Source organism: Elaeis guineensis, chromosome 3 (genome assembly GCF_000442705.2).
Source record: "Elaeis guineensis isolate ETL-2024a chromosome 3, EG11, whole genome shotgun sequence".
NCBI lineage: Eukaryota > Viridiplantae > Streptophyta > Magnoliopsida > Arecales > Arecaceae > Elaeis > Elaeis guineensis.
The window spans coordinates 74,939,145-74,950,688 of NC_025995.2; the positions used below are offsets into that span (position 1 = coordinate 74,939,145).

Sequence of the window (11,544 nt, forward strand, 5' to 3'; positions counted from 1 at the left end):
TCACTAAGATCATTTTCAGATCAACGATCTTTATTGAGGTGAGTTGGAATCGTTTCAGTCCATCGAAAAGAGTTTCGATGATGCTGTGATAGAAATCACGCTATGTCTCACTACCAGATGGAATAGAACTTGATGGGTCAACACATAAAGAGCATGACCTAATCAATGGCTTGGATTATATTCAAATTATCAATCAGATTGATACTTTAAATTTTAGAAACTACTAATTTGTATTCGTTACAGTTTTGGCAGTTGCTAATTGTTAGTGCAGAGACTTAATTGTAAATATTATAATTTTATTGGGACTGATTAAATTATGAATTAAATTTTAATTAATTAAATTAAATTAAATTATATTTAATTTAATTTAATGCTAATTGAATTCAATTATCCAAATCAGATTGAATTTCAAGCTTGATTGGATTAGGCTTGACAGCCTTTCGAATTTGACTTGATTCGGACTCGATTTGAATCCAATTGAGATCTAATTTGAACTAGAAGAACCATGACTTGAAGAGCCAGGTTCTCTGAGATTCTTTCTCTAAAAATCATGTTAAAAAAAATGGATGATGGTTTTCTCGCTGCTTCTCTTCTTGCGCGCGTGAAAGGGGAGGGGGCACCAACTACCTTATCTGGTATTCTTATCTAGATTTTTTTCTATTTGAATATGATTCAAAATAGGATAAAAATATATCTGATTGGGGCATGAATTTTTTTTTTGTGCAACAAAAAATTAAGAGAAGATGGGGCGTGTGCTAATTGTGTGTGGAGATTTCTTTCTTACATTATAACTTTATCTCAACACCTTTTACCCTTGATTTGGTTTTCAATGCCCTAGATTAAAAGAGATTAGATCTCTTGGGTGTTAAGAAGGGTTTGGGGAATGAGGGATTTGTGGTGTGTGACAAAAATAAAAAAAGGAGGTGTGAGGTCTTGCATGAATAAGAAATGCGACTTCTTTAGCACATCATAATTCTTCCCAATGCATCCTCCTCTCTTCTCCCCTTCATCCAATGCCCAGATCTGATGGTGATCAGATCTAAAAGAGAAAAAGAGAGAGAAGAAGAGAAAAAAAATGATTCAGATCCCGTCGGATCTACACGAAAGAGTTCACGTAGCATCTCCTTCTTTGAGATCTAGAAGAAGAGATCTAGATCCAAAGATGAGGAGCGAGATCTGCAAGATGCTAGCACACGGATGATCTCGATACTCTGATTAAATATCTCTGTGTGGATACTAGCAAGGTCAGATGCATGCGCGGCTATGATCAGAATCCGAGACATCCACAGGATCCAAGGTATGGAGATCTGATCTCTATTTGTTTTCACTAATGGTTATTTTTTTTTTTCAGATTTCAGATCGTGGTTGTATGTTTGTGTCAAGATCCTTGCTATGATTTTCATATTTGATCTGATACATTAATAAATTAAAAATATTTTAATTTATTTATTTTTATTATTTTATATTTAAAAAAAATTTAAACTTCACATACGAAACCGTAGCGGTTTTCTAATGAATCCTCCCCTTTGGACGAGGGAGATAGAAAAGCTCGTGGATCCTCCGTTTATACATTATCCTTTTTATATATTATTATTAATAAATAATAATATTTTATTATTATAAAAAATATATTTTTATTATTAATCAAATAATAATATTTTATTATTAATCAATAATAATAATATTTTATTATTAATAAAATAATATTTATTATTAATAATAATTTATTATTATTTAAATTTTTATTAATAATAAATTATATTTTAAAATAATAAAAAATTTTTATTTTAGAAATAATATTTTATTATTAATTTTTTGAAATAAATTTTTAAAAATAATATGTTATCATACAAATAGTATTTTTAAATTAATAATAAGAATATTATTTTTTAAAATAATATTTTAAAAAATAATATTCTTATTATTATTTTAAAATTAATATTATTTAAGTAATATATTTTAAAATAATATTTTATTATTAATTTTTTGAAATAATTTTTTAAAAATAATATGTTATTATACAATAATATTTTTAAATTAATAATAAAAATATTATTTTTTAAATAATATTTTTTAAAAAATAATATTTTTATTACTATTTTAAAATTAATATTATTTAAAAAATAATAATATTTAAATATTATTAATAATAAAATAATAATATATTTTTTTCTCTCTAAATATTTTTTTTTTTTTTCTTCCCATCCCTTCCTCCCGCCCTCCCCCCACCCCCGCCCCCACCACATGAGGCCCAAGTTACTGCCATCTGCACCGCCCGCACCGTGGGCCTACCCCACCATCGTCGCCGCACCTACTGTCCATGCCACACTCGACTCCATGCGACCACCAAACCCCCTCCCTTTCTTGGCTCTGTCGCCACCAAACCTCCTCCCCTCCCCTCCCCCGGGTCCACCACCACCAACCCACCTCGGCTCATTAAGGAGCTTTCCGATGTCAGCGCCGGCTTTGATGACAATGGTCCCATCCCTTCCTCACGCCATCTCCCCCCACCCCCAGTGGCCGTCCGCACTGCCCCTGCGTAGCCTCACACTACTGCCGTTGTGCTGCACTTGTCGTTTACACCGCACTCAGTTCCGCATGACCATAAACCCCCTCCCTCTGGCTCCGGCGCCACCAACCCCCCTCCCCTCATCCGGCTCTGACACCACCAACCCCCCTCGTCTCACTTGGAAGATTTTCGATGTTGGCATCGATTCCGTGCATGCCTGACGTAATTATTTGCGTGAGAGTACTTAGACTCGGAGCAAAGAACTGTCGCCGAAGCCGATGATGGATCGGGAGAAAGCAGAGGCTGGAGGGGAGAGGTGGTCATTGGAGGTGTCCGCGGTGGCATCGTCGTGGTCTTCATGGAGGATACGGGCAAAAGAGCAAGAGCACCTTAACCTAACCGGATGGAAGGCTTGAGAGGCCGAATAGGGAAGCTTAGATAATGTGTGTGGTTTTATAACCACACTCCTTCTTTGGAACTTTTTGTGTGATCCATCATTTTTGAGGTACATATGGCACAATCAAACTCATACGAAGAGTTGAGTCGGCAATGCCATAATATCCCATCATAGAAGATTATTATATATATATATATATATATATATATATATATATATATATATATATATATATAACGGAAGTCTCTCGGAGGAGAAGCCTCCGTTTGCCAAGTGTTCAAAACAGTTTTTTTTTTTCCCTCTTTGGCTTCGGCACGACAGCGGCTCTTGGCGCGGAGCGGGGCGGCGGTCTCGAGGACGGAGGCATCACCAGACGGAAGCCTCTCGGAGGAGAAGCCTCCGTTTGCCATCTCCACCATCTCCAGCATCGACCGCCGGAAGTCGGAGTCCGGTCCCTCGATAGGATCACCACCGCCTGCCCTCGCACTGCGGAGACAGAGACCCCGTGCTCAGCCGGGCCTCCTCGATGAGGGAGCCCGACGAGCCCGGCTTCACGAAGAACCGCTCCGACGGCCGGATGGGTTCCGTACACGGCACCGTACACGCAGCTGGTGGTGTTGACATCGTAGAGGGGGTTGCAGTTCCGTGTGGCTGGGAGCAGAGGAGGCTGTTGAGCGGATTCCTTCTGTTTGGGAAGCGAGAGGTAGGGAGATTTGCGCATGCCCTTTCCCATTTTTTATTTCTCTGCACGGTCTTTCCTGATCTCCAGGTGGAATGAAACGGTTGTAGTGAAAAAAAATTTGCGTTGAATGGTGGAACAGGATTTTATATATAAACTAGCTTAGAACCCATGCGATGCATGGGATTTCAAAGTCAACGACCGTTTCAAATCCCATGCATCGCATGGGGTTCTCTCTTTCTCTATATATATATATAAAAGTAACAATGAATCTCGTGATTGGACCAGATTTGCTCTAGATTTTAAGATATAACTAGCTATAATGCTAGGGTTATTTCAGTCATTTCCATTAATAAACAATTCTACAAAGAACGAATACCCTAAACCCACCTTTCTCTTCTCCATCATCTTGCTCTCTTCTCCATCATCTCCGACGGCCCTCTCTTCGCCGACTTGGTTCCTTCTCTCCGTGCTCGACTTCTCTTCGCCCTGATCCCCAACTCGGTACGCTCTCCGTCTCCCTCAGTCTTCCTCTCTGTATTATCTTTGCAGTCAGCTCTCTCTCTGTGCTCGCATTGCCAGAGCCTGTAACCATGCTTGTTTCACCTTAGCGCATCCCGTTTTGGTTTTCTCTTTCGACCGCATTGGGGGTTTCTTCAAACCTTATAGATCCCGTGTGGATTGCAGACGACAAGTTCATCTATCAGTGGATTATCGTTTCGATGGATTTCCTTTTCGGTTTCCGTAGTGGAATCTGCTTTGTTTTTATTTTGTTGAGGTGGGTTTACTCTGCAATTCCTCATTAAATTTAGAAATTTGATGATTTTTTTGTTAACCACACAAGGGTTGTTTAATTCTAAGAATTTTAGTCTCGAAAGGATTTGATTTTGTTGAATTGGAACCGGAAGTGTTTAATCTGTAATAAGATATGCATTTTAGTGTGGTTACATGTTTCCAGGGGGCATTCACATTTCAAGAATATTGAAGGAGAACAAAAGAAGGAAGTTAGTTCGCTGTATGCTTCCTTTTATGCACACTCTGGTGTTTATTTATGGAGTATGACTCGTTAAAAAAAAGATACTAAATTTTTAGTATTTAAAACAGATAATATATCAGTAATTATGCATATTTTTCAACTACATATCTAATTTTTTAGTAATTTTTGGTTTTTTAAATAGTCTTTTTGGGGACAACCCGGTCTGGCCAGATTGAATATATATTGGAAATTCTAACCTAGATGTGAAAAGTGTTATGAGACTCATTGTGGCAAAAGTGGAGTGTGTCACAACAGGCAAGAGATCAACCTGGAAGCAATAGCTGCACAAATTGCTATGTTGATATTTGTCTTTTGAACCTTTGGCTTTTTTCTATTCCGTTTTTGTTGACTTTATGCCTCTGTCTGATGTAGCATTGTTCTTTTTTCACCTTATTAATGAATGAGCAGGATCTTTGTCCTTTCTTTTCTTCAAGCCTAGCTGTGAGTTCTCTCAACTAAGAATATGGTTGAATTAGGCTAAACGTTTTATGAACTGTTGTTAAACATCTCATCCCCTGTCTTAAACAACTTGCTTAGTGTAATTTTGATCCACTGTTTAGTGCTAGCATTACTATGAACGGGTTCTACTAACTTCAGTGGCATTGTTTTTTAGGTTATGTGCATCATATGTAAGAAGAAAACCATGTTTTCATGCATGATTCTTTATCCTAAAATATATGTTATTTTGGTGATAGCATAGATGCAGTGTAAAGGTTGTCTGCTAAGCATGTATTCTCTTTTTTCTTGAACTACAGTTTGCAATGGAGCATGGCTCTCTGACTGATTTGACATCGTCAACATTTTCTTTAATGGATGAGGATCACACATTGGCAAATTCTGTCAGATTCACACTGAATCAAGAGTTAGTACTTTCTTAGCTTAATTAAGCTTCCTATTTGCTCTATTGTGTTAAGCAAATATGATGTTCTTGAATTTGGTTGTATGTATTTTATCCCATTACGTTTTGCTCATCTGCTAGATGTCTAATCCAGTTTGCTTTATTCTAAGTCAAAGCATCTTTGTAAACAAAAAGAAGAAAAATAATGCTGAATGGTTCTACTTTCAGTCACATATAATGGATGCTTAAAGCTTACATGGACATGAGAACATGACTTTTATATGGCGTGAAATATAGATATAGCAAATTGAAATCTAAATACATCGGCAAACAAGTGCTTGTTAATGCAGTGTAGTGAGTAAGATTACATTTGACTTTTCGCTGTTTTGTAGGACCACAAATGTATATTCAATGATATATATTTGTGTTTTATGTATTATCTTTGTATATTTATTGCTTGTTTTTTTAAGGCAAAGGCTGCAGAATTATTTTATGTGGGAATCAAATTTCTGCTCAGTTCATTTGTTTGAAATTGACAAAGGCTTGGTTACCAAAAATCACATAGGGGTGAGTTATAAAAGAGCATGATATCTTGATTTTGGTTATTTCTAGTAGGACATGGTAAATAAAAGTTGTAAGCCAGAAACACTCTCCAAATTGTTTTGTTTTGAATAAAAAATTGTTTCTCAATGCTAAAATGGATTTGAGAATATGAACATTCTTTTGATATGCCATGATTGTTTATGTAACTCAAAAATTGATATGTAGTGGTGATAATAAAGCAGCAACAACTTAAAGTTGAAAACCTACAATCTTGAAATTTGAATTTTGATGAAAATATTGTCTCATTTCAGAAAAAAAGAAAATAAGGAAACAATGTAATGTTCTGGCATTGTGAATGGGAATTGACATTTCTAAAAGATTAAAACTTATAACTAATGTGCCTATATGAACAGTCGAGAACCTTAGGTGAATCTGTGAACTTGCTCAAAAACCTCCATAGTTCACTCTCATCTTCTGCATTACATCATCTCAATTCTATCTATTGTCAAGCAATGTTATGGAAAGAGCAGAAACAAGAGTACTTAAGTGGTGGAATATATTTGTCTGTTGTACCACCTTTAAGTCCAATATTACTAGCTGCCTACTTTTGTTTCGCATGTTTGAGACTGACAATTCAGAAATTATTGCTGTCTGATATGGTTTTGGAACTTCAAAATATATTTGAGTTTTTTTTTTTAATTTTTTATTTCACTTTTTAATTATTCATACTACTCAAATTACCCATTTTTGCTCTTTTTTTCCCTTCCTTATTGCAGTCCAAGGGTGGCATTTTGTGGGTATAGCATCCCTCATCCTTCAGATAACAAGGTTAACATAAGAATCCAAACTACAGGTACCACATGTGCTTTGAAATCTCTCAAGAATTTTTATTTTCCATGGTTCGAACTGCTGTGTTATGGTAGTATTATCTCTGACATGGAACATTTATGCATGAAGATGGGAATATTCTTGCTATATGAAAGGAATTAGTGCACATATCATGCTCATGGTTCATATATATGAAAGGCCAATCAATTTTTTTTTTCTTTTAACTATAGCTTTTCAAAATAAAGATTCCATCATCTTGGAGCTTGTCAAATTATTCTTTGCAATTGTATCTATAGATGTTCATGTGTGCCAGTGTCATTACAAATGGTTCCTAATAGAATTTGTTCTAGACATATGCTAGAGCTGAATCCAGCATTAGGGGTGGCAACGGGTCGGGTATGGGTTGGGTCGACTCATACCCATACCCGCTCCATATTTGTCTGGGTTGGGTAAAATGGAGCTCAAGATTAGGTCGGGTCAGGTGGATATACTCGAAATCCCTCCCTTTCGATAAAAAATCCACTCCTTAGTTTCCACCAGATCTAAGAAACCCCTCCGATCTTCCCTTCCGATCTTCTGATCTAAGAAATCCCTGCGATCTCCTAGGGTGCTCTCGACTCTCCTTCCCTATAGATCTTTGAAAAAGAGAAAAAAAGGAAGCGAATAGGGAAGCTTGGATGATGGCTTGGGTTTTCTTACCTGCAGGAGTCTCAATCGGGTGGGAGGTTTGGAGCAGCTGAATGTGGAAGCTTAGATGATGGCTAGGATTTTGTAGGAGCCACCTCCTTTCCTCCTTGCTTAGAAGATGGCTAGGGTTTTGTCGGCCGAAGAGGGAAGCTTAGACGATGGCCGAATAGGGTTTTCTCCTTCGATGCCACCCTCCTCTCCTCCACCGCCAACTGGCGGTCCTCTTGGCCCTAGACCCTCGTCACCTCGTCGGAGCCTCCAACCCCGCCACCTTGCAGCCCTCTTGGCCTTCAGCCATGGCTTTTGCATCATTGCCACCCCTCCATCTTTATGCTCGCCGTCCTTCTTTACTCGACCCACTTTGCTCACTGACTCCGCCTTCACCTCCACCAGCTGAATAGGGAAGATGATGGCTAGGGTTGGGTTATCTAGTGGGAGGCTTGGAGCTGCCAAATAGGTAAGCTTAGACGATGGATTGGGTTTTGTGTTGAGTATTTATATACAAGGGTTATTGGATCGGATTCGGGGTGGGGCATACTATTACCTGTATCCGATCTGAATCCGCTTCGAGTTTTTTCTCTAGAACCCATATATGTTCCGGATTTTAATTGAATGGGTAAAATCTGTCCCATTCAGGTTGGGTCGGGTCGGATACCTGGCGGGTCGAAAAAATTGCCGCTCTATCCTGCATCATACCCACTAAAGTATACCTAATTTGTAGCTGGAGGAATATGAATTATAATAGATATGCGGTATGCATCAAGATCTGGAGCAATGTTGTGGGTGAAACCTTGAATTTATGAAGTAATTGTGATTTGGCAGTCATTTCCTTTTCATGCACATATTCATGCAATCCTGCTATATTCTTCATTTCAACTGCATGCATTTCAGCTGTGACCTGAATTTATTTTGTGAAGACATGCATCTCTACATTTTTAACAAGTGAGAGTCAATTTTAGTTTGCAACCAAGTGGACAATATCAATCTAGAGTTCTTTCCCTTCCAGTACTTTGAACCTCTTGACTAGTCATTGTATGTTGAGTTGATTTTGATATGGTTAGTTGCCTAAGACATTAATAAAGCTGATAGATTACTCAACACACATTAGTTTATTTTAACACCCCCCCTCCCCCCCCCCCCCAACACACACACACACACACAAGAAAAGTAATAAAAGCCTGGGTGAGTTATCATGGCACGCCAGTAGCAAGATTTATCGGCTGCCTTCTATGTGATGCTGGTGAAAACTATATGAACATTGTGAAATAAATGATAGACCTTTGTCGACTGGAACTGTTTAAGAATTTCATGCTAGTTATGATAAGGTATAGGCTGCCCTGATAAACTTAATTCCCTAAACTTGACTGAAGCCTGTAGCTGAGGTTATACATCACTCTTTATCATCAACTAGCTCACTACCCTTTATCACTTTTGATTGATTGTTCTTTGTTCTATGTTCTTGTTTCTTATTTTGTTTGTTCAAATGATTCCACATTAGATTGATAACGACTTGTTGGTTATGCTTCTATGGTCAATAGCTATAGCTAGAATGACATGGGTTAAACAGACATTCTATTTTTCTTTCTTTTGAAAGTCAGGATCCAAAATGTCTCAGCCAAATGTTGGCCAATTTTTCACATGATTATGGTGTTTTCTGTCAGTTTCTGCTTATTTTGATTATATTTGGTTTCATTTAAAATAGAATAAAATTAGATCCGAAGTAAGAATGCAACCTTCAACCATCCCAGAATTGATAATATTTGGTTTGCACCCATTGTTGTTTTATGTTGCTTGCAGCCTTGCTAACACATGGCTTTATTTTGTTTCAACTCTGTTATTTCTTTCAATGTATCGTTACAGAGTAGGTGATACAGCCAAAGATGTACTAAAAGATGCACTCCAAAATTTGATGGTGATGTGCCAGCATGTAAGGACTACATTTGACAAGGCAGTAGCTGATTATGAAACGAATCAACCTTCTGAACACATGAATATTGATACCCCTTGAAATTAAAGGATGAAAGATGAAGATATTTTATTAACTAGTGGTTGTATTTGTTAAAGTTGGGGAAGACTCAGCTTCTATGATTGCATGTTTCATGGGAATGTAGGACATCTTACTCTTTGATGTTACTATGCTGCAATGATCTTGATCCTGGTTACACAAAATGTGAATACTTTTTATCCCTCTCACACAAAAGGTGAATATATTCTATTGTCAAAATGCGGATCTTATTTGATCCTTTGTGTTACCTATATCTACTGGCTGGCATTAATGGATTATGTGCGTATTATTATTAGATCACTTGGGTTGTTCATTAGTGAATATAAATTCAATTTGTTTGGGACACTATAGTCAATTAATATTTTGATAAACTTACTACATGAAGTCACGCTTTACCTTTTCATCAGTAAAGAATATGATTGAAGATATTTTCACTAAACCATGACAGAAACCTCTTGGACCTGCAAAATAAACCTTCCTATCGGTCATTTTATTCTTGAATGGAATATTACAAGAAGAAAAGGCATAACCAAATAACTCGTTCGTCTTTTGCATAACGGCCTACTCAAGAGACTGAAATATCTAGCTAGCATCTGCCTTTTTCTTTTCAGCCTCAAACAACGCCATCCATTTCTCATCAGCAGCAGCACGCTTTTGGAAGATTGCAGAATGGACATAATCCATATATTTGAGATTATCTCGGGTCCAGCTGTTCTAGCAGCTTGTCATAGCTACTTCAACCTATACTCAATGCCTTCGACTGAAGGCTTATTCTGTCACTGAAATTGGACACTGTTTTTGGCTGACATAAAATAAGATAGAAAGGACGAACAGCTTTTCTCGACGCAAGTCAGAAAATGAAGTTAATCAAGGGCTTCAAGACTACTTTTTGTGATGATGTCTGGTTGCCAGAGCTACAGAACCGCTTGTCCTGAGTGCGTCAAATCAGCCAAATGTCTCTGTTTTTTGTTTTTTTTTTTTATTTTTTATTAAAATAAAATAAGAATTGGAGTGGGGCAATCCGATGCATCTATCATCTGGATGTGATCATAAGATTACAATCTCTATGAAAAATATTTGATTCGAAATCGAATTTGAATGAATAGACGGTTTCACTTCGCCATATGAATGAATCTAACGAATGAATACATCACTTCAGTACTATCGATGACTAACGGATCAGATGTTGTTTTCAGACATCACGATGTTGGAAATAAAGATCCATTTTGTTGGGATGCCATCTCAATGGCAATCAGCCAAATATCTCTGCCCAGTATCATGTATACATTAAAGTTCTATCAAAACAGTGAAAAGGATAACATGAGAGAACACAAAAATGAAGTATAATGAAAGGTACCTCGAGGTTAAACTAAACTGATTGATAATGGTGGTGATGCTACAATTGGATACTGCAGTTAATGGAATTGCCAGCTAAATTGATTGTTAGCAGCTTTCCATCTGTTGAGTTTTGAAGGTAGGTTGTTCAGATAATACCTTCGGTAGTGATTAAGGGGTCTGGGTCAAGCGTACCACCTTAACTTGGCTATGTTTCACTGTGTTAGTAGGGCTGCACTAGGGTTGGAGGTGTGGGGTGGGGGATGCCTACGAGTTAAAAACATGTCAAAGGCTCACAGTGCCAGGTAACTCGTGCAGGATTGCTAGGTCCTCTAGTTCAGAAGGGGTGTTGTGGGTATTATAATTCCTTACATGCTCAAGTAGAATTTAACAATCAGAAAGGGATTTGAGTTCAACCCCTAGCTTTGAAATCCAATTAAAATTGTAGAAAATAGTTTGAGAGCAATTAGAGTTCAAGAGCAGCTGGGAATTTGAAAATAGATCAAATTCTAAAATCTTCTAGAAATTTTTGAAGAGAGTAGAAATATAGAGCACATTAGGACTAACTCAAATCCAAGTCAGGGCATGCATGCATCACAAAAGTAAAGGAGGTCTAAAGGGGAACAAGGTTAATAAAATTTGAGCTATGATACCAAAGTTTGTTGACAGGTAGGGGAGGCTTAAATA

General features: G+C 37.4%; 1 protein-coding gene across 1 annotated transcript; it reads left to right on the forward strand.

Annotated features, from left to right (window-relative positions):
• The first annotated feature begins 3,253 nt into the window (after positions 1 to 3,253).
• On the forward strand, positions 3,254 to 9,769 carry LOC105035955 (uncharacterized). Its single transcript, XM_010911675.3, has 4 exons — positions 3,254 to 3,609; positions 5,377 to 5,483; positions 6,779 to 6,855; positions 9,383 to 9,769. The coding sequence occupies exons 1-4, from the start codon at positions 3,433 to 3,435 to the stop codon at positions 9,523 to 9,525; spliced, it is 504 nt and encodes a 167-aa protein (XP_010909977.1). The 5' UTR covers positions 3,254 to 3,432; the 3' UTR covers positions 9,526 to 9,769.
• The last annotated feature ends 1,775 nt before the right edge of the window (positions 9,770 to 11,544 follow it).